The 24,723-nt window shown below is 44.8% G+C and overlaps 1 protein-coding gene across 3 annotated transcripts in view; it reads right to left on the minus strand.

The window, feature by feature from the left end:
• BRINP3 (BMP/retinoic acid inducible neural specific 3) overlaps positions 1-24,723 on the minus strand; it is a 324,516-nt gene that overhangs the window by 279,981 nt on the left and 19,812 nt on the right. For all 3 annotated transcript variants that reach the window (XM_077332678.1, XM_077332677.1, XM_077332676.1), the window contains exon 2: positions 1,296-1,581. In XM_077332678.1, the coding sequence (XP_077188793.1) occupies positions 1,296-1,531 (236 nt within the window). In that variant the 5' untranslated portion in view covers positions 1,532-1,581. The remainder of the gene's footprint in view (positions 1-1,295; positions 1,582-24,723) is intronic.

Here is a 24,723-nt window from a genome sequence, read left to right on the forward strand (position 1 = left end):
TTATTAATAAACATACAGAATGTTTTAATATGTAGACATAGTGCATCAATAATATTCCCATTTGCAAAAGGAAGAATGGAGGCTGAGAGATGAGGTCAGGGTCATTCTCTCTTTCTCCCCCTCTCTTGGGCTGCTGTATCTTTGAGATGAATGACCACAAAAAAATTACATATGATGCTTTTCCAACAGCTTTCTCACCACACCAGGAAAAGCTTCACCTGCAATGCTTGTCATACAATAGTTCAAGGTAAAAGATTTGAAATTCATTACAGACATATTAAAAATATAAAACCTGGTCATCCTAGAAATCTTGTTTTCCTTCTACAAGGAAGCAGATAGACAGAAGTAAAATAGCTATCTGCCATAAAGATCTTCAAAGATTTTTCATACTGAAAGATGGTCTAGAAATCAACACTGATATTTTGTCATAGGACCAACCTAGCACAATGCAGTTTATTCGGACAGGAAACATCTTTGCAAGGTCTCACATAGAGGTCTTGCCTATCCCAACCTTCCATAGGATAGACTGAAATTCTGCATGCCACCTATGATTGCTCACCTACACACCTGATCATCTACAACTTAGGAAAAGTAAAAATGGTGAAGAATTTGTTCAGTGGTAGGCACCAGCATTGTTTTCAGAAGATCACAGAGACTCTCTTAAGAGTCCACAAGGATGTAAAGGATATAGCTCTAGAATGATGGCAGACCCACACTTAGGGTTGCCAGCCTGCAGGTGATGGCTGGAGATCTTTGGCTATTGCAACTGATCTCCAGACAACAAACCTTAGAAAATAGCCCCTCCAGAAGCTAGAATCTGTGGCAATATTTGAAGTGCCGCCCCACCCAAACCCTGCCCTCAGGCTCCACCCCTAAAATGTCCAGGTATTTACCAACCTGGAGTTGACAACCCTACCCACACTTCATAAAAAAAAAAAGACACACACAACCTTAAAAAGGTAAAGGTATCCCCTGTGCAAGCACCAGGTCATGTCTGACCCTTGGGGTGATGCCCTCTAGCGTTTTCATGGCAGACTCAATATGGGGTGGTTTGCCAGTGCTTTCCCCAGTCATTACAGGGTACTCATTTTACTGACCTCGGAAGGAGGGATGTCTGAGTCAACCTTGAGCCAGCTGCTGGGATTGAACTCCCAGCGTCATGGGCAGACAGCTTCAGACAGCATTTCTGCTGCCTTACCACCCTGCGCCACAAGAGGCTCCACACAAACTTAGGAGACCTCATATTATATGCTGCAGCGAACCTCTCTGCAATCGCCTCTCTTTTGGCTTCATACCTGTAAATCTTGTATCTTGTGCTGAACCCTTGTCGGCTTCTTTCCACAAAATCAGTGTACTCCGGGGAACGATGGAAGGGTCCCTTGTCAGAGAGGAGCCAGTCAAAGGGGCTTGTGGCATGCTGATCCGAAACAGCAGCGACCGCTAAAACCCAGCAATGAAGACTCAGGGCTATCCACTCCCATAGAGCCATCAGAGAGAACAATTCAGCACCAGCACTGCATCGCCATATCATGCTTCCGCTGGGGACTTAGAGTCTTCATTCTCTTAGCTGTCCCTTCACACCTAGATGAGAGACACAGGGAAACACATCAGTTATGCCTGGGAAATAGATCAGCATTTCACTTTGAATTCTTCCTCACAGCTGACATAGGGGCTAAAGGTAGGAGAGGAGGGAGAGGAGAGGAACAGAGTCTCCTGCTTTGTCCTCTCCTTCTCACTTTACAACCTCAGATGAATATCCTTTTACCAGTTTGAGTGTCCAACTGGCTGAATGACTGAGCCCATGTGTACATGTATGAGGACATACACTCCTGCACATAGGAGCGTGCAGATTTGTTTAATTCCAAGTGTAACCTCTACTGAGTGTATTCTCTTCAATGCACCCCCTGGGGATATATATCAAAGAAAGGCTATACATATAAAATCAATCAAACAGTGAGGTGAAAGATTTATGCGATTGGAAGAGAAACCAGAGCAAACAAACAGTAAAGGCTGTTTGTTTTCATGAGCTGAAAAGGTAATGCCAAAATATTCTGAGAACCATGCAAACTGGTCTGTTATACCCAATGTAAATTTTTAATGAGATCTAAGTTTTGAAGACATTTTGGATGGAGTTTTTAGAACCATTTCTCCCAGTTTGTCCCATGATGGCATCTATTTTAGATCTTACCACCTCACACCTTTCACTATTCCTTTTAATCTCTCCACTCCTCACAGATAATAGAAAATACAAGCCTATTCACTATGGATCAGATTCACAATGGATCAGATTTAGGGTTCTGGTAATCACATTTAAGGCCATACACAGTGTGGGCTAAGTGTACCTGTCCAACTGCCTACACCCTCAAAGAGCTTTATGCTCCATCACCTCCAACTGGCTGGTAAATCCCTGGCCCCAAAGAAGCTCACTTGACCTCAACCAGGGCCAGAGTTTTCTCCAACCTTGCCCCCACCTGGTGGAATTAGCTCCCGGATGAGATTAAGGCCCTGACAGAACTAGAACAATTCTGTAGGGCCTGCAAAAAGGAGCTCTTCCGCAAGGCATTTGGTTGAGACCAAATCTAGCAACACCTACTGGGCCCCTGACCCTCCCTCCCATTAATGCAAACACCCTGAACTGACTAACCATGGGACTGTTAGAAGGTTGAGGTTATGAATTTACTGTTCTCACTGTAGACTGCTGTTACTATTGTTATTCATGGTTACTGAGCTTTACTGTACTGTTCCTGATCCCCTGTGTTTCATGTGAACCGCCCTGAGCCTCAGGGGAGGGTGCCTGAACCTTTTCAGCTGGAACGTACCCAGCCAGCAACACCACCATACCTGATGTTTGAGATAGCCTCTAAAATGGAGACAAAATGGAGGGATGGATACTTGAAGTGCTTCTCTTCCTCTCAATCTCTGTTTGAGGAAGGCCTACAACCAGTTGAGGGCTTAACCAAGAGAATGGATATATTGATACATTTTACCTGTTCCAGGTTCTGAGGGGCACTTGACAAAATTTTACCCAGTGGTCCTCTCCCAGGTGTGAAAAAACAAGCAATTGGCAGGGTATCCAAATTGGCATTTCTTCTCAATTGCTCATGAAGGCACCATTAGTACAGCAGCAACTACTCCTATTTCTGTTCCTACTCCCTTGGGATGGTAACTCCTGTTGCTCCTGTAAGCCACTTTGAGACTCCTTTGGGTAGAGAAAAGTGGCATATAAGAACCAACTCTTCTTCTATAAGTTCTATAACTCCTCAGGAAAGTATAACCTGGAGAACACTGTAAAACTGTTATTGTTTCCTAACCTTTGACTACAAGGCAGAGCAGGAGAAGAAAAAGTGAGGCCATTATTTTCCCCATGGGAACTGATTTGTTGCCTGGGAGATGGGTTGCAATTCCAAGAGAACTTCAGGACCCATCAAAATCTCCAGGAATTTCCTGGCCCAGTTGGCAGTCTTATGTCTACTTCTGAGGGTGTCATGAACGCCAAGGGAAAGCGGGGGACTTAGGGGGAGCAATCCCACTGCTATCAGCACCCAGAGAGGGCCACCTGCATTTGTGCTGCCATAAAGCGGTAGGCTACCCCAAGGTCATGCAGCTTCAACAGCCATTCACTAATGACTATTTCCAATTGTAGCCCATCATCGCATAGCATCAATTAGAGACAGAGAAGCATCTTTAACAATACAGCAGTTCTCGTAACTCGAAATTGGAACAGCATGGTATTTATTTAATAAAGTCTGGCAGCATGATCGTCTTTTCTCTGGTGATTCCATTTGTGAAGGAAAACTTCCTACTAATTCACCCTCAAATAGGACACTACCAATTATAATCATTTCTAGCGGGCCCCCGCTGTGAACTTTAACTTGGCTGTGAATGCCACTTTTGACATCAACACTTTTGCTGTACACTTTTTCTGAACAGACTTCCCTCCCCACAAACACATACAAAAGATAAAATACCTGTATCATTGCTACCTGTTTCCTTATTGTTAGTCCATTATTTTTTTTAAAAAAAATGCACCGCTGTTCAATAAATAGGCTTGCTGCACTTCCTCTGGATGGGAGACTAATAATCTAAAAAAATCCCAGGGATGGGACAGAAGAGGATAGACGGCAAGCAAATGATTGATCCCAGTGGGAATCCTTAGGATATGTAAGCAAGGCTCATCATAAAAGCAGAATATATTGGTGTTTGAGAAATGCAGCAAAAGAAACAGTTAAACTTCCTTGCTGCCAAAAGATCAAAGAAGAAAACTATTTACCATGTAGCTTAGGTTCTCTGTGTTGAAGTACTTCTTTAAGGGTGGCTCTTTAAAATTATCCCTTTTGTCTGCTTTGGAAAGGCACCCTTCTGTTTAGAAGCATTAGCAGCCCCTTCCAAAACGCCCTTGTTTTTCCACATTCTGGTCCAGTGATTGTTCAACTTCATACCCCCAGATAACCATTCAATATGGAGGCTGTGTCCATCCCTCTCTGACTTGGCGTTATTGCAGTCATTTAAAACTCAACCACCCTGCCCCAATGGCAAATCCTTTCTGTAGCACAATAACAAACCAGGTCTAGTTTCCTACTGTTTTCTACCACAACCCTGTTTAGCAGCCCCAAAATTTTCAGACAGGTGTTGGCCACGCGTACTGAACCTCATTGTTGTTGTTGTAATGTCAATGCAAATCAGTAGCATGGTTTTAGAAGAAGAAGAGTTGGTTCTTATATGCCGCTTTTTTCTATATGTCGCCTTCCCTTTCTAGTCCCCACAACAGACGCCCTGTAGGTGGGTAAGGCTGAGAGAGCCCTGATATTACTGAAGGCGAAGAAGAGTTGGTTCTCACCTGAAGGAGTCTCAAAGCGGCTTACAGTTGCCTTCCCTTTCCTCTCACCACAAAAGACACCCTGTGAGGTGGGTGAGGCTGAGAGAGCCCTGATATTACTGCTTGATTAGAACACCTTTATCAGTGCTGGGTGAACCCAAGGTCACCCAGCTGGCTGCATTTAGGGGAGCGTAGAATCAAACCTGGCTTGCAAGATTAGAAGTCCGCACTCCTAACCACTACACCAAGCTGGCTCAACTCTGGTTGTTTTGCACTAAGATGTAGGTAATAGCAAAAAAAAAACCAAAACCCAAAAAAAGGTATGTAAATAGGTAAACGCTGGCAGGGGCTCATGGGAATTGTAGTCCATAAACATTTGGAGGACCACTGGTTGACTACCCCTGCTCTAGAACACTGCTTCACATTCATGCAGGTGCCACATGTGGCTTGCTGCAGATGTGCCAACTGCAGGTTAGGAAATCCTTGGAGATTTGGGAGGGGTTTGGGGAGGGAATGCAGTAGAGACAGAATGCCATAGAGTCCCCCTTCTGAATGTTAGAATATGCAATATCTGTACTGTGCATGATTCAGTAGCATATATCTGTAACTATTATAAAAGACCTAATGACCTCTGGGCCTCACAATGACCTTTTGGGCCTTACAATTTAGGAGCCAATGAATGGCCTGCCTGCGTCATCCTGCCGCCCAGTCAAGCTGCATCTCCTGCCCCTAACTGTCATGTCCAACAACTTTGCTCCCTTTGCCTCAGACCACTGACAGAGCAGGCAGGTGCCTGGTGAGTGTACTCCCAGGGGCCATAGACTACTGCCTCCCTGCAACAGACAGCGACCAAAGCCAATGAGAATGTGGGGAAAGGAGAGTCAGCCAATCAGAGGGAGAGCCCTCTAAGGCCCGGCCTCCATGTGCTGTAGGAATTCTGAGGGGAAATCCCTCCGTTTGGGGGTGACTGGAAGATCCCTTGCCACAGATTTTAATGTGGGACCTATTTTGGCAGGACAAAACAGCTGGGGGAGGGAGAAGAGCAACTCTAGCATTGATCTCTGAGAGCCATTGTGGTGTAACATTTAAAGAACAGCAGCCTCTAACCTGAAGAGCCAGGTTTTATTTCCCCACAGGCAGCAAGCTGGGTGACCTTGGGACAGTCCAAGTTCTCTCAGAGCTCTCTCAGCCACCCCTCCCTCACAGGGAGACTTTTATGCGGCGAGGAAGGGAATGTTTCTTCTCCACAACAACCCTGTCCAACCTCACAGCCCCACATCCCTCACAGGTTGTTTATTATGGGGAGAGGAAGGAAAAAGGCATTTGTAAACCGCTTCGAGACTCCTTTGCGTGGTAAACAACAGGGTAGAGAAATCCAGCTCTTCTTTTAAGGGGCAACAGTGAAAGAAGCATGTGGGCACATAACATTTTACCAACAGTGAAAACATGGGAGACAGAAGGAACAGGGTGGACACCTGTGTACTGTGACTACCCCATGTGGATTAGGGCAGGGGGACATTTTGGTGTCTGTGACCTAATTCACACAAGAAGGGAAATGAGGTTGAATGCAGAATGGGGAGGAATTGGCTGCCATGTAATCTCCCCCTAAGAAGTCTACAGTCTAATTTTCCTTTCACATATCTGATGACATGGCTCCTGAAAGCTCATCTGTAAACACTATGCCACAATTCCCAAAGGTCAGTCCTCTCCCACACTCAACGAACAGTCAAAACCACAGCTTCTTGATATCCATCTATCCTCTCCCATGCCCTCCTTTGTCACCCCACCACCACAACCCCCCTCCCACAACACACACATTCAACCCCATGCCTTTACAGACTGGACAACCCCTCTCCTTCCTCTTCCTTCCACCAAGCTCTAGCACCCGTTGCACTAAAAATTTAAAAGTCTCCTGAGTGCTTGTCCATGCCACAACCCTCTGCAATCACATAACCTCATGCCCAGCCACGCAACCACAACCCAAACAACACACCCATGCATCCACATATCCTTCCAGAATCAACAACTCCTGACTTACTTTTACCACACCAACACTCTAGCGCCTGTTGTATTCCTAGATACAATGGGCTTTGCCCTTATTTCTATGAAGATGTACCTTCTTACCCATTTTATTATGTTGTCTTATTAATTTTTTAAGCCCTATTAGAGCCGATTTCGGCAAAAGATGCCATAGGGATTTTTAAAGTCTAAAAGCAAGCAAACAACATATTTGAGGGAAATCAGACTTAAGGGTATGCTTCTTGCAATGACAAAACACAGTATGGACATATTGAAAATGACATTCATATTCTCGAAGAACTGGTTTTAATGATATCAGCATACATCTTAACTGCTCAACTGACTGAAGGGAGAAAATTGGAGACTTCCCACATTGAACACAGCACTCTAGTCACTATGGCCTGCCAGAGACTCAAATCCCTTCCTTGTTTATGATGACAAGGCAGCGGGGAAGCCTAAAGTATGCACAACCCACACTTCTTCCCCCACTCCTCAGGTTGTCAATCAATGAAAGCCACCAATCCCTTCACAGCGGTTGTTTTGGCAACTCAAACTTCCATCCCCCGAGTCCCAAAATTAATTTTAAAAAATTACACTTCTGTGTTGCTATGGGGAAATACCACAACAGTAAAACATTAAAAAAAGAAAAAACCTTTCACTTACACATTGCTACAGGATCATGGAATAAAAATAATACATTTCCTTAGATCCCTTTTCAGGATACTTTATATAATGATCTCTCTTTATGTTTGGGTAGATTTGTGATAAGTTGGCCATGGAAACTGGACCCCGATGACAGTGTATTCACAATAAAGATGTAGCACACAGAGTATGGAAACCAAGCTAATAGTGAGACAGCTGCTTCATCACACACCCTTTCCTTCTTTTTCCATTCATACCCCACCGCTAGAAAACACAAACAGGAATGTGTTTTAGCTGCCCGATTCCAATATTACAGTGCACAATGAAGATAGTATTTTATTTGTACTGAGGGCACATCGCTTTGTGGTCCCATAGCAACATGGACCGTGCCATTTTTAAAAAAAAGAAATTTTGATCCAGAAATATAGAGGGGAGGGTGGGTGCGAGGATGGGGAAAACACTACAGAGACTATTGCACATTTCTCACTTCAGACGGGCTTGCCCCTGTTTGCATCCCAATTCGCAGCACAACAAGAAAGGGAAATTGGTTTGTTTGTTTTTGCAATTTCCCTCATTACGGAGCAAACAGGATGAAAACTCGCACCAACTCCTGCACAGCCGCGGGTTGCTGCTGACATCACATGGAAGCAGCACTGAAACCGCGAGCAATGAGAGGCTGTGCAGAGGCAGATTCCTCATGCAGAAATGGTCTTGTACTTCAAATCCAAGACTGTTGGGAAAAGTGGTTTCAGACTGCAAAATGGAGGAATTTAAAAAACATATCTGATGATTATGAATGTGCCAGATCTTGTTGTTGTTATGTGCGAAGTCGTGTCCGACCCATCGCGACCCCATGGACAATGATCCTCCAGGCCTTCCTGTCCTCTACCATTCCCTGGAGTCCTTTTAAGTTTGCACCTACTGCTTCAGTGACTTCATCCATCCACCTCATTCTCTGTCGTCCCCTTCTTCTTTTGCCCTCGATCACTCCCAGCATTAGGCTCTTCTCCAGGGAGTCCTTCCTTCTCATGAGGTGGCCAAAGTATTTGAGTTTCATCTTCAGGATCTGGCCTTCTAAAGAGCAGTCAGGGCTGATCTCCTCTAGGACTGACCGGTTTGTTCGCCTTGCAGTCCAAGGGACTCGCAAGAGTCTTCTCCAGCACCAGAGTTCAAAAGCCTCAATTCTTTGACGCTCGGCCTTCCTTATGGTCCAACTTTCGCAGCCAGATCTTAATAACTTGTTAATGCCACCATTTCTGCAAACCATGTGGTAGCACCTGGAACTCTCCAGAATTACAATGATCTTCAGCTACCAGAGATCCATCCTCCTGGATAAAATGGCCACTTTGGAGTGTTAAGTCTATGGCATTATAACTATTCCTAAACCCTGCCTTTCCGTGGCTCTAATCCCCCCCAAAACTCCTGGTATTTCCAAACCCAGAGCTGGCAACCCTAGCAATTCTCAACATCGTCATTCCCTAAACCAGCGGTCCGCAAGCTTTCGGCCACTGCGGACCGCTGCTCCGGAGTGGGGGGAGAGGGTGGTCTGGGGGCCCGCGCACGCGCGGCAGCCCCAGCACAAACGCGCGTGCGTGGACTGCCGCAAACGCGCGTGCGCGGCAGTTCACGCAAGCGCGTTTGCACCGCCGCCATGCCGGCGGCGGCGGCTCCCCCACCCGGCCCCTCCGGGCCACCAGCAGATCAGCCGCTAAAGTGGCCGATTAGCTTGTGGCTCGGCAAGCTTCTCTTCCCTCCCCTCCCGAAACAAGAAGCTTGCTGGGCCGCGAGCTTCTCGCTTCGGGGGGGAGGGAAGAAGGAGCCGCGGCCCGGCATCGGGCCGCAGCCTGCGGGTTGGGGACCACTGCCCTAAACATTCCACTTGCAGCTGCCAATGGAGTCATCATTTTTCTCACATTACACAAATAGTCTATAATCTCTTCATGCACATATGTGAAGCAGAATTTTAGAATGAGAGGTTTTCTGGTTGAACTCATCATGAAATGCTTACCCTGCCTTAGACAAGAACTGCTAAAGTTTTAAAATGCATTTTTTCACAAAAAGATTGTGTTATTTTCTAAATTACAATACAATAAAAGGTAAGAGTTTACTCTTATGTGTGCTTATTAACTCAAAAGTGTTCCAGACCATTAAATTATAATGATGACTAATGGGTCTCTCTCTTTTTTTGTTGTATTAATCTGTAGAGTTAACACTAGAAAATGGATTACAGTATATGTGCTGCATTTTCAAATAACTTGCTTTCCTTTATCCTGGAATAATGTAAAATAATACGTGTTGCCATAAGATTGTAGACTTTAGAACAATATAGTATACATTAAATATGCATGATGTTTCAAGAAAAAATGCATTAAAATAAAACACACTAGTACAATATGCAAACCTATAATAGCTATAAAAACGGATTAGGATTATAGCTTTTTAAATAGAGGGTTGAAATCATTCAAAATGGAAATGGAAAATTATCCCATTTTTAAAAAATCCTAAATCCAATCTGATTACCATTCCCTTTCATAGATGTTCAAATGTATATTGTCTGAATCTAAAATAAAATTTCCAGATCTTTTAAGATGTCCATTCCTACTTAAAAAAAAACATTATTTAATATACACATTTGTACGTTATGTGCAGCAATGCAGTTTCCATATAAAATTTCTGTTTTCAGCATGTACAAATCAGGATTCAAAGAAGCAGGCACACTAGTCCATTGTATAACCATGGATTTCCCCTGGGTTTCTGTTTCAGACCATTCCCCTCCAGAGACCCAACCTTCTCTTTGTACTTCTGCAAGTTCAAAAAAGCAGTGTGAGGTTTTAGAACAATAATACAATTGCCCACGGAAGAATGGATGAACCATCTCTATTGAAAAGCATCACATTTTAAGTGTTGGGAGACACCATATAAAAATACAGAGAACTATGATATCTACTATAGTACTTCACAATTGGTAGTTAGTAATTACTAATCGGTACTATGTAGGGGCATTCATTACTACCCATTAATACATGAGTTGTGAAGATGCCTCCATTTTGTTCATGTCCTTCCCCATCTTGGTTGCTGGGACCAGCCTTTCCTTCTGCTTTGCAACTGAACAACTCTCTAGACATAATAATAGTAATAAATGACAGAGAGCATGCAAAGGAAGTTGGACATTACTCTCTGTCTACTGATTGGAACCCCACTTGGACCACTGAGAACTGGTTGTGATATTTTTCTTGCTGCTTCTCCCTTACTTGGCCACTGGCCACCATGCTCAAGCAATTTACACAACAATTGAGTGCTTGGAATAAGTGGCCCATTTAGTGGGCTTCTAGTATGGAGTACTTGATATTATTTTGCATCCTTTAGCTTTTCTAGTTATCTAGCTCAAATATTTGTATGATGCCAAATACTTCTTTGGGTCACTGCCTAGAGTAGAGGTCTTTTAGCTGGGTGTTGCATCAAAATCAGTAACCCTTAGAGTGAGGCATAAAAAGAAGATGGTAGTTTCCTTATGCTTGAGTTGTTGTAGTGTGGACTGGGGCTTAAACTGGAAAATAGGCAATATTATCTCTGACTGATAGTTGCCAAAAGTCTTTAGACACACACTGCAATCACCAAGCAATAATATTCATGTGTGAATCAGACCATCCTCAGAATGTTCCCTGAGATTACTCTACTGGCAAAATCAGGCCAGAATATAAAATCTTGCAGAATTGCTGAAAGTTGTCATCTGTATTCACAAGAATCCAATATTATGATGAAACTCATTGAAATTTAGGTAGATTTTATGCTCTGGTAATGAACTTTTCAGAGGCTCCTTGCACAATGAATCTCATTTGTATTAGTCCAAAGCAGTGGACTAAGTAGGTATTGTTCTAAACTAGCAAAGCAATCCTAACACAAATCCCTACATTTTGTATTCTCCCCCCCCCCCCCAATTAGGGAGTCAAGATGGTTATCCTTACACGGTAGATTCTAGGGAATGTATTTAAGTCAGCAACATGCTCTCCATTCTTTGGGTTTAGCGGAGCTTGTAAAATGTTATTTTTATCATGTTCATAGTAGAAAAACTTCTCCTTGGATTTTTAATTTTCTGCCTCAGGAGACTGTGAGGGAACCCAAGGGAGGATATCTCAGCTTTAGTTCAAAGATAGGGTTGCTAATGTATAATCAGTGTTCGGAAACTAATTGAGAATGAAAATAGTGGCATCATGAGTCTTCTCTTGCGTTAGGAAAAAAGCTAAGGCATCCACATACTCTCATCAATGGTTGTAAGATTAGCTCCTACATGTAAACTGTTTAATCTCTTGGCAGCCCATCCTGAAGGTCTTCAGCAATACTGATCCTTCCCTGTGTTTTTCAGAAATGATTCAATCATTATCAAACAGGTGTTTGGAAACCAAATTTACCTTGTTGGTATTGCCTGTTCATTGCTGAGTCAAGCATTTCATATGATTGTGATAATTTACTCACTCTCTCACACACAAAGAAAAGCGGCAGGGATTTGTGACTGTACAATACTGGCTGTTAGCATGGCAGCTGGTCAAGTCACATTCGACACATGCTCATGGTTGACTGACATGCTTGAATTAAGGATAGCCCAAAGTCCCAACAATGTTGGTCACATTTGCCATTTGAAAGCAGTCAAATTAGCCATGTGGTGACTTTGCACCTGTTCTGCTGGTAATGGTCACTCATCATTATGCCACCACTTACTGAGAAACTGACCAGATCAAAGTGCATTCTTTAGGCAGCACTGCAGGAACATTTAAACATGATGGGAGTGGGGGGGGGCAAACTAACATACTCAGCTTTGGGAATGAAGCAAAGAAGTAAATTTGGCAAAACACTGACAAGCCTGACAACATCCCTCATCCACTCCATTAGGTCAGAGAAAACCAAAAAGAGCTCCTGCTTCATAAGGTAATTTTCTTCTTGGTGCATTGAGCAAATGGATGGGGGTGGGAAATAAACATCTATGAGGGAAGCAAGAAGAGAACATGCATGTGCTAAATGTGTGTGATCCAACATGAGTTACTATGCAGGGCTACCCTTGGTCCTGACCTGGAAATTGCAGTTAGTGCAAAATAATAGCTATATTTTTATAGCCCACCCTTCCCAGTTGGCTCAGTTGGTGCACCCTATGTTCTGCCTCATAAGGTCCCCTTGGAGGGCACACATTTGACCAGCCCTCCAGCAGCTGCATTGGTTGCCAGTTGAGTTCCAGAACAGGTTCAAAGTCTTGGTATCGACCTTTAAGGCCCTGCACAGTCTGGGCCCTGAGTATCTGAGGGACCGTCTCTCTCAGGATTCTCCCCAGGGAGCACTTTGTTCTTCAAATGCCAATCAATGTTGTCAAAGACAACCTTCTGGCTTCAACCAGAACAAGGGCTTTTTCATCCCTGGCTCCAGCCTAGTGAGATGAGTTGCCACCTGGTATCAGGGCCTGATGGAGCTATCACCATTCCACAGGGCTTGTGAGATAGCACTCTTCTGCCAGGTATATGGTTGAGACCATGGCAGCTTAATATCATGTGGAGCTCCATCTGCTGCTCTCAGATTTTCCCCACACATGGGAAGCTTTTTTAAATTTTATGATGTTTTAACAGTTTTATAAATTGTTTTAATCCACTGTTGTAAAACACCCTAAGTCCACTTGCAGAGAGGGGCGGTATATAAGTTGTATGATAAATAAGGTGACTAGATTTTAACATTGGTAAAGCAGGACACCATTGACCAGGGAGGTTCTTGATTAAAAATTTAGTCTATATCAGGGGTAGTCAACCTATGGTCCTCCAGATGTTCATGGCCAGCAGCTGGCAGGGGCTCCTGGGAATTGTAGTCCATGAACATCTGGAGGACCACAGGTTGACTACCCCTGGTCTATATGGAGCAACAAAAAGTTTCATAGAATGCATAGAACGCAAAAATAGTACTGCCATGTGTGTGTGTGTGTGTGTATAGATATAGATATAGATTTTTTTATTGATTTCAACATAAGTACAATTTGCCAGGTACCCCCAGATGTCCCTTCAAAAGTGGGACAATGGTCACTTTAATGATAAAAAAAATTAATTAAAATGCTTCCATCAAGAGACACTGAGTCAACCAGTAGGGAAAGCTAAAATACAGAGATAAGAATGAACCATCATCTAAACCAGCCTTTCTCAACTTTTTTGCCCTTGAGAAACCCTTGAAAGATTCTTCAGGCTTCAGAAAACTCCAGAAGTGGCACCATCATGCAGAATACAATTTGGAAGTATAGCTTTGTACATGCCCACCCAGTGCCCCTCCCCTTCCCACCCCCTCCAGGCCCATTATTGGTCATTTGGGGAGGAGGAGTCAGTTCAACATGACCATATGTGGTCCTATCACCCGATAAATGGTTAAGAAATTTAAAAAATATAAAAAATTCATTAACTCCCATCCATATTGGGAAACCCTTCCAGGGCCATCAAGAAACCCCAGGGTTTCATGACACCCCTGTTGAGAAAGCCTCATCTAAACTGTGGCAAAGCTGCTGAACCCACATTTGCGGAGGGGAATGATGGATGGATAAAGAGCTTGTTGCACTGAAGAACACTCAAAAAAACTGAAAATCAACATGTCTGTGCATTACTAATCAACCTTAAGCATGGAATTGGCTAACAACTGGTGATAGTACAATTGGTTAATTCCTTTTTAAACCCATCTATATTAACAGCTGCCACATTTTGCTCTAATGAATTCCATAATTTAATTGTGTTGCATGACAGCCTTATTTTGCCTGTCCTGAAACTATAGCCAGTCAATTAACTGGGTTATCCCAACTTCTAAAGTGATGCAAAAGGGGAAAATAATCCACTTCATTCATGCCGTTTACAACTGTATAGTTCCCCCATTAGTTTAGAAAAAATGGAAACTAAGCTTTGATTTGGATGAATTCTTGAATTCTTGTGCCAATGTTTGTATTGTTTGCTGACTACAATGATCAAGTAAGGAAAAGAACTGCCAAATGTTAGAACAACCAACAAATATCAATTAAAGCCACATTTCAAGGTAAATTTGGAACACGGAGCCAAGCTTGGGGCCCAGACTCAACTCTCTCTCGCCACAGCAGTTATGGGGACTGTGTAAAATTAAAGGAGCGCCCAATAGAGCTGGGATCTGCAACATGGGGGAGGATGGCGTTTTGAATTTCCCTCTGTGCCATTCTTTCCCAGTTTTTGCTCTTTTCCCCGTTTTTTGGCTACTCCACTTGTCCCTTGATACAGTGGTCCCCAACCCCCGGTCCAGGGACCGGTACTGGTCTGTAGATCATTCGGTATCGGACCGCGGCTCCTCTTCATCCTCCTCCCCGGCTGCTGCCTCGGGGGCTGCCCTGCCACTCTGCTACCGGCTCTCCTTTGGTGCACTCTGGCGGCTGCCATGGCTGGGTCTCCCCCTTTGTGTGGCACTGCGCAGCTGCTGCTGGCAATACCCCCCTTCAGGCGGCGGGAAGTCAGGGGCGCCTGCGGGAAAGCAAGTGGAGCAGGGGCTCAGGCAGCGGCGACATCCCTCGGCAAGAGATTACCCCCCCCCCCGGGCCTCAGTAAAATTGTCAAGTGTTGACCGGTCCCTGGTGATAAAAAGGTTGGGGACCACTGCCTTAATATACAGATGAAATTACAAAAAGAAAAAGTTTGTAGGAACTAGCTTTTGTAAATTAACTCAATCTAATCTGACCCAAGCCTCCTCTATATTAAATCGGATAAATAGTAATATTTGACTATCTCTGTAAATCTTTTGAAATGACCATTATTTTAGGGCATTTTGGTTTTCCCAGTTGAAAGAAGCTGGAATATTGAGAAGGAGTGAAATGCAAAGGCAGATACTACAGGGTGAGAAATAGAGGTACGGGCTAGCCATGCTGTATTCCCCTCCCCTGCTGTGATGAGCAGTATACCTGGGGTGAGAGGAGGGAGACCATTTCGCTTCTACACTCTGGCAGGCAAGGTAGAATGCTTGGCACATAATGGCAAATGATGTTGCCCACTAAAACAAAAGGCAGTACCAAAAGAACTTAGATGCGAAAAGTATGTGATGGGGGAGGGTCTCTCTTTATCTTTGGGAGATCAGGGAGGATGAGATTTCGGAGATCTCCCAGTACCCACAAATTACATTTCATGCAAAAGAGATCTCCTGTGTTGTAAATTATATTCGTTCCCAGGAAGAAAGAATAGAGGCAACAAAATATTAGACAAGATGGGCCTTTGATCAGAATGGTCATAAACGGTGTCGGAGAAGAAAAACTCAGCCAAGGTTTGGAAAATGAAAGTAAACGATTGGAAGAGCTACAGAGCCTGGAGGGAATAACCATAGAAATGGAAAGGCTCACATAATAGGAAAGATGACATACAGAGGAGTCAGCTTTGTTCAGCAAGGCAAGATACAGTTTACCTCGCAAGAACAAAGAGAGATGCCAGTATGCACAACTTACACATATTGTCATGTTAACTGTCAGCAATCTCAACATGAAACCAATAATGTATACAGAATAACAGGATAATCCAGTGAGATGAGATGGCCTTTTCTCTCGCCTTTCCAATAGTTAATAGCCACTGATGTTTCCACAGTCGGTACAATGGCTGGAAAGCAGTTACACAAAACAACATTGGTCGCTTTTGATATCTGGGGCTTCTTGCTTCATGCCCCAACTGCTGGAGGGCACTGCAGAGAAATAGTCAGAATGCTGCCAGCAAATGATACAAGTCTGTAGTTAACTGGCAGCAAGTAGTCTCAAGTAGAGACATACACAAAAGGCAGAGCCTCGGGTACAGATATGCACAAAAGGCAGGTTTTCATTTTACTTTAAATGGTTCTGGGTTATAGGAGGATCATCTTGTTTGAGAACATTAGTTCATAGAGTTGGAAGGGGCCATACAGGTCAGCTAGTCCAACTCTCCCTGCTCATTGAAGGATCAGTGTAAGGCAGGCTTTCTCAACCAGGGTTTTATGAAACTCTGGAGGTTCTTGACAGCTCTGGAAGGGTTTCCTGAATGGGTGGGAGTTAATTATTTTTTATACACACACACACACACATATCTTTAAACCGCCCGTGGCGCCGCGGGCGCCACGGACGAAATAAATGGTTAAGAGGTTCTAAGGTGGGATTTGTCCGTGATGAGGAAGGGTCCGGATTGGACCCTTCCCCGGGACAGACATTCGGAGGGACCCATCGGCAGGCGCTGCGCGCCTGCCGATGGGTCCCTCTGATTCCCAGCCCCAGCAACTGCGAGCTGCGCGCAGCGCAGCTCACAGTTGCTCCCTTTCCCGCCGGGCTGACGCGTCGGAGGCGCAAAGCGCCTCCGACGCATCAGCCCGGCCGCAAGGTACCCCCCGGCAGCCGCGCAGAGGCGGGCGGGGAGGCGCTGTCGGTGGCGTTGAAGTCGTAGGCGCGCCGGGTGGCGCGAAGGCGGGCGGAGGCGCTGGCGGCCAAGCTGCAGAGCTCCGAGCCCAGCACCGCCGAGCCCAGCGGGGGCCGCCCCACACCGCGCGTCGCGAGCCAGACCCACCTGCTGCGCCTGCAGCGCCCGCAGACGCCAGCACAGGCCCCGCGCCCTGCCCCACAGCGCCACCCGACGCGCCCGCGCCGCCGCCGCCCCGCCCGCCTCCGGCACCGCCGCCACCATCCCAGCCCGCGCCCGCCGCCACGGCCTCCCTCATGGCGCACGGGCAGGCGGACGCCCAGCCCATGGGCCTCCCTCAGCCCCATGCACGCATGCCGCCGCCCGAGGGAGCCCCCGGCAGTCGCGCAGAGCGCGGCTGCCGGGGACTCCCTGCCCACCAAATGACCGCCGCCCGGGGGAGACACCCCATCCCTACTCCTTTCCCACCTGGGGTCCCTTCCCGATGGCCATTCCCCACCGCCGCTTCCCCGCACCCACACACACACAAACACACACACACACACAGCCTCACCACCCAAACCCCCATAGCCGCCCCCTTGCCCCGCCGCCACTTCCCAGCGAACACAGACACACACACACACACACAGCCACCCACCGACCGCGCTCTGCCACCCCTTCCCCCACCAAACACATCCACGCACACACTCCTCTCTACCCCTTCTTCCCTCGCCACCTCCCCCTCCCCATTCGCCGCCCGCGATTCCTCCCCACGATTCCCCCCCAACCTTCACACACACACTAGCCCCTGCCCTTTCACCTACCTCTCTGTCTGCCTTCCTTTCTTCCTTCTTACTTCCTGACTTCCTCTCCCCCACTCCACACATCCAAGCACACACTCCTCTCTACCCCCTCTTTTCTCCCCACCTCCCCCTCCCGATTCGCCCCCCATTCTCCCCCAACCTACGCCCCCTGTCCCCTCCCCTTTCACCCACCTCTCTGCCTTCCTTCCTTCCTTCCTTCTTACTTCCTGACTTCCTCCATTTCTCCATCTCCTTCCTGTCTCTCTGTCTTTCCGTCTTACTTGCTTCCTGTCTCTCTCCTTTACTTCTTTTCTTTCTCCCTTCTACCCATCCCTTCAACCACCCCTTGCCCTTTTTTCTCCCTCCCCTTCTTCCTTTCCTCTTCTTCCTTCCTTCCTTCCCCACAGTCTGTTCTCCCCCCCTCTGCTAGGGCCCGCTATATTTCTTCGACAGCGGGCTTATTTTCTAGTATATATATAAACTGTTAGACATTTATTGGGTGATATGACTATATCTGACCACCCCTCCCCAACTGTCCAATTATGGGCCTGCAGGGGGTGGGAAGGGGAGGGGCCATGAGTAGGCATGTATACAGCTATGCTTCCCAACCATATTCTGCACTATCGTGTCACTTCTGGGATTTCTCTAAGCCTGAATAATGTTTTGCTGGTTCCTCAATAGTAAAAAAAAGTTGAGAGGGAGCTCACCACCTCCTTAGGCAGCTGATTCCACTGCTGAACTACTCTGTGAATTTCCCCCCCTGATATCTAGCCAGTACCATTCTACATGTCCTTTAAACCCATTACTTTGGGTTCTATCTAGAGCTGTCATCAGGAACTGCTCCTTGTTCTCCTCCATGACCCATTATGCACAGGGGGAATAACGCACATTCGGGGTGGAATGGCGGTGACTAAAATCACCGATAACGCACGGTGCCGGCTGCAACCAGCTTCGGTGCATGCCGCTGAAAAAGCCGCGTTAGCGAAGCGAGGAAGAAAGCGCAGCTTCCGGGTGACCGGGGCGCAACCAGAAGCGGCGCCGGGATCGCTGTGTGCATAATCGGTTACTCTGGGTTTTGCCGCCGTCGCGCCCCGTCCCATGCATAACCAGTGTGCTTCACGTCTTCCCCCTCCGCGTTTTCCATGTGACCCAAAATCGCCGTTTCGGCGGCCGTGCATAATGGGCCCATGTAACAACCCTTCAAATACATAAAGAGAACAATCTTGTCCCCTCACAACCTCTTTTTCCAGCTGAACATTCCCAAGTCCCTCAGCCTTCCCTCACAGGGCTTGGTCCTCAGGCCCCCAATCAACCCTTTTTCCTCTTTTCTGCACCCTTTCAATTTTGTTCATGACCTTTTTCAAACGAGGCCTCCAGAACACAGTACTCCAGGTACAGTCTGACCAATGTGGTATACAGTGGAACTATTACATCTTGGGATTTTGATGTGATGCCTCTGCTGATACAGCCCAAGACTGAATTTGCCTTTTTTACCACTGCATCAACCTGTCTGCTCATATTGAGCTTACAGTCCACAAATACCACAAACACACTGCTACCTAGAAGTACATCTATACTCCATTATGCATGCTTCTCATTCTTGTGACCCAAATGTAGAACTCTGCACTTATCCTTATTGAATGGCATCTTGTTTGCATTTGCCCACTTTTCCGGCATGTTCAGATCTCAACTGAACCCTATCTTCTGGGGTGTTCGCTACTCCTTCCAACTTGGTGCCATCTGCAAGTGTAATGATGAGTCCCCCTATCCCCTGATTAATAAAAATGTTGAAAAGTACCAGACCCAGTACTGAGCCCTGTGGCACCCTACTTCCGCCAATCCAAGGAAACATCATTGGCAACTATTCTTCCTATATCCACCTAACCTTTGTTGAGAAGAGGAATGTCCCTTTGTTGCTAAACATAGCATCACGTACATTGGAAAATCATACGAATAACCTGACAAGTGTTTATTTAGAAATGTACATGGAACATGAGATTAATAATAGAAGATGTCATCAGGGTGTAGAAAACTGGGAGATCTCCAAATCAGGAGCAAGCGTGGTGTAGTAGTTGAGAATAGTAGCTTTAGCAAGCCGGGTTTGATTCCCTGCTCCTCCACATGCAGCCAGCTGGGTGACCTTGGGCTAGTCACAGCCCTGATAGTCCTGGTTCTAAGCAAGCACTCCTGTCAGAGTTCTCTCAGCCACACCCTACTTCACAGGGTGTCTGTTGTGGGGAGATGAAGGGATGACAATTGTAAACACTTTGAGACTCCTTTGGGCAGTGAAACGTGAGCTATATAGAAAGCTTCATAGAAAAATGGGATAGAACTGCTCAAGAACCTCACAATTGCTGCTGGTAGTTTTGCCACCCAACCTCACTAAACTGAAAATCTGTGCTGTAGCGCTCTCTCTCGTCCTCTTTCTCTCTCTGTCTCGCATACACAGACACACAAGCACAATGGCTTATTTTAATTATTTAATACAGTATTTAATATTTTAAATTTTAAAATTTTAATAAGACTATGGAATTATTTTTAACATGAAGATTGTGATTTGTTGTTATATGAAATGAGTAATGCACCCTGAATTTCCAAAGACAGGTGGAATATTAATCCCATAATTAATGAATAAATAATAATTTTAAAGTTGCGGCCAAACAGACAAGTCACTTTTATTAGAGCAGCTGGCCTCACCAACAGTTGGAAGTGCTTCAGTGAGAGCAGTAGGTGAAGCTACAACTGGGTCTATGGTGCTCGAAAACACGTTCTGCGAAAGGTCAATGGTTATTTGGGGGGGGGGGTCTTTTGGTTTTGGAGTGACTTGAATAAAAGAGTGATGTTATAAACTTCTGGAGTAATTGTGCGTGAATCCTTGTTCACCTCATCTCTTAAAGGTCAGCTGGCATCCTTCAGGTTGGCATCTCAACCACACTTACTGTTAGGTGAAATCAATGGCGGACAAAGCAATGTACTCCTTTGGAGGTATGACTTAGTGGCTTACTGACACTTTTGCCTGTGAAGAATTCATCCCAGGAGTCCGATTTTACTCCCATCTGTGTTGAGTTTCAAAGTAAAGAGGAAAATGGCAAAATGTATAGGTTATCAAGTAGCTTCAGTCACCATCCCGTTTTAACATTTGCCATTGGGAATTTTTAAAACTATGAAGTTTTATAAGCATACAGACCAAAGTATAAGGAAAATATGTCACAGACCGGTGATAGCCAACTGGTGGCCCAGGGGACAAATCCAATCCAACAAATTGTTCTCTGTTGTCAAGATAACAATAATTTTTCACCTACAGCTTCAGCATTTAAAGGGGGGGGGGAATACTCTACTTCAGTGTCCATATCTCTTTTGGATTTTTCGTGTATCATAAGCAATATGTGTGTATGTATGTATATATAGAAATATGTATACATACATATGTGTATGTATATATAGATATATCCTAAGTAGGATTCTGAGTATACCTGCTTAGAACAGCCCCATTTAGCAGTATACTGCTAAAATGGACCATTTAGAAGTGGACCATTTAGCAGTACACTGCTAAAATGGTGCTAACATCCAAAGCTGTTCTAAGCAAGTATACTCAGAATCCTACTTAGGTCTATTTACTAGGGCTAACACTAGTATATGTGTTCTTAGGACTGGAATGTCACAGTGACCTCCTAAGCTTTCTAAAACCTTTGGCTTTCATAGCCTTAGAAGGGCTAAACGCTACTTAGGATAACAGCCAGTGGCAAGTGGTGGTTAGAGTGTCAGGCTTGGATCTGGGAGACTTAAGTTCAGTGCCCCTTTCTGCCAATGAAGCTTGTTATATGTTCTTGAGCCAGTCACCTACAGTTACCTGGGCCTACTTACAGCTTGTTATCAGAAGGCAATTAAGGAGAGGAGAACCATGTAAGTGGCATGCAGTTGAAGAGATGTCTGGTGAATAGAAGTGGACCTTTGAGCACAAACAATCAATCCATCTTTATCAGGAACTGCATTACTGTTGATGTTCCTAAGTTTCTTTAGAAAGAAACTGTTCTTTACACATCTTAATTTCAGTTCCTAGCAACCTCCTTGTATTATCTGAAAGTTCTTTCTCTTTTTCCCAGGGGCAAGAAGATATTCCCACATCTCTTTTTCTCAAAGTTTATCTCTACCTTCTTCAACTTCTTCTTCCTGCACCACCCATCTCAGCATACTACAGCTTTCTTTCTCAGATCTGACTAGTCTTCAGCTCTCTCCCTTCTCCTGAAATCATCTCATACTATTACCAAATGGTTGGTCCATAAAGGTCAGTATTGTCTTCTCAGACTGGCATCAGCTGTCTAGAGCAGGAGTGGACAAACTGTGGTCCTCCAGATGTCCATGGACTACAATTCCCATGAGCCCCTGCCAGCAAATGATGGCAGGGGCTCATGAGAATTGTAGTCCATGGACATCTGGAGGGCCACAGGTTGACTACCCCTGTTCTAGAGTCTCAGTTGAAAGTCTCTCATCACCTGCAACTCAATTATTTTAACCAAAGATTTATCCAAGGGTTTTTCTACATGCAAAGCAGATGTTCTACCACAGCATTGCAGCCCCTCACCAAGTTCTCCCCTCACACTAATGCAAGAAACTCTTTTTCTGTACTTCCAGACCAACAAGGTTCAAGACTCATGATCTATCCATGATATCTGTCCTATCCCTCATTCATTCAGGTTTTTCACATAACTATCACAAAGCCCACACCATTCTCTGGCGGAGACAGGAATGCTGAAAATCAGTATGGATGAATGATTAACTAAACCACTGACCCATTTGTAGAAGTATGTTAACACTGGTCTGTATCCAGTCCATGAACTTCCAAAGATTTAAGGGCACTTAAGTATTCTTAAGAAAGGATAACCATTTCTGCTTCAACAGAAAGCAGAAATCAATTGAAATAGCAGTTCTTTGTTAAGAAAACTTATGTCCTTAAGTCTTTGGGATGCATGATTGTGTACAGACTAGGGGGTGCCAACTCTCTGAGCCAAAAAAAAAAGTGCCACAAATACATTAGTGGTATTTATCCGCTATCCGTTCAGTTGGATATAGAAGCAGGTATATTTTCAGCTATTGAGCACAGCTAATCCTGAATACAGGGCAAACAAGATAAAGGGGAAAAAATCCACTGTCGGATAAGCAGTTTGTCTAGAACTTCTGAACATTCACATTATAATCACAAATTTTAGTGTGCTTCAAAGTCGGAACTTTCACCAAACAAGCATTCGGTTTTCAACAAGACTGTCTAAATATAATAGCATCTCCAGAAGGCAGTAGATGCAACTAGATTTGGGCAAGATAATGCTATCAAGTGGATCCTGTTGCCTCCTGGCTACGATTTCTAAAAGTTCTTTTTGATTCCCAGTGCCTTCTTTATAAATATGGATGCATGCTAATTCACATATTTCCACGTAGAAAAATTCTGATTGATCTTCTAGCTTCATGTGAGAGAAGTGCTTGAGAACTCCTCGATTTAAGTCCTAACCCAGCTTCATTCAGTTTGGGGATCAGAATGATGTTGATTCTACAGAAGACAGCAGCTTGTTACATGCGTACCAACCAAGCAGAGACAGAATGAATGAAACCGAAGCAGTTCAGACCTCATAACTTGTGATCTGCCATGCAGCTAAAGAACTATGTGGTATGGGCTTCCTGATGACCCCCATCTGTGTTTATGCAGTACCAAAAGCTTGTAGAAATCAAATGGAGAGGGGAGCTATGTATACTGTCCTTTTCCAGGCAACAATGGGGTAAATTAGTTATAGTCAATAAAATCAGTTTTTAAAAGAAACAATCTCCACAGCAGACGCCAATGGATTCCTGACCGTTTGGGATTGACTCTGAGGCATCATTTTGTTACATATGTGATGTCATTACAGTACTGCAGGACACTCTTGTGGTACTACTGATCAAGGCCTAAACATTCGCCAGCAGAGTGATTTGGCTGCTAAAAAAATGCTGCATTGGGCTGTATTTATAGAAGAATAGTGCTCTGGCTACAGAAAGTAACAGTGGAATGCCATCGCATGTGCTATGTTGGCCCAGTTGCCTGTGTGGCTTAAGATGATGTAGGTTCATTTGCATTGGATTACCATGAAATACATTTTTAGTCTGATCAGAGGCATTCTTTTAAACTGACTTGAGATGTAGTAAAGGAACATCAATTGTTTCCCTTGCAAGGAACCTTTATCAAAACTCTTAGCATGCATCAAAATATTTTAGGGTGTTTCTCCAAAGATGTCATGAACCTGCTCATTTAAAGGTCTTTGACCATATCAATTTACGAAAGATTTAGGAAAAGTCCTGACTAAACTATATCCTCTGGGATGTACCACTAAGTTCCCTGCCACCAAACCCAGGAGTTTCTTCTCTCTCAAAATCTTAAAACACACACACAAGAATTGCCTAGAATGGTACAAGCTATCCAAACCCATGTCCCTTCCACTTCATATTGCAAGGGTTCTTGAAAAACTCAACCTGTGTGTCCATTCTCTTCAGACTAGTAATATCACCCAAGCATCCAGGTATGTCCAATTATTATCAAATTTACTGAATGACAGCAGTTTAGGATGTGTAACCCCACCCCACCCTACTATTTTACTAGTAGAGACAAAACAGTAAAAGCATTAACAAACACAGGTTGCTTAGAAGAGAAACAAAAGATTGCAATATTTCAAGCGTTTCTGTTCCAGCAATGCTGGAAGTTTGCTAATGGAGCTCTAAACCAGGCTATCATGATGTGATGGACTGCATTAGTCCAGGATTTCTGACCCCCCCACCACCACCAATAGAAAAGCTCTTTAAAAAGAAAAGAAAAAAGGATGATTTCTATGTGGAATTTTGCTTTGGACCTCCCGCCTGGTCAGGGCTGGAGCTTAGTGTCACTTGGAGATTTGGGACTAGCCAATGGGGAAATTAGTTTTGAAGCTGCCCCCTTCCAAGTGTTTTGTTAATTACTGAAAGGGAATAGGGCAGGAAACGAATAATTACCTGTCAGGACAGATGTTCTTAAATGATTGCTAATTAGCTGGGCACTTTATCAGGCTGTGGCCTCATCAGG

Source organism: Paroedura picta, chromosome 4, assembly GCF_049243985.1.
Source record: "Paroedura picta isolate Pp20150507F chromosome 4, Ppicta_v3.0, whole genome shotgun sequence".
Classification (NCBI taxonomy): Eukaryota; Metazoa; Chordata; class Lepidosauria; order Squamata; family Gekkonidae; genus Paroedura; species Paroedura picta.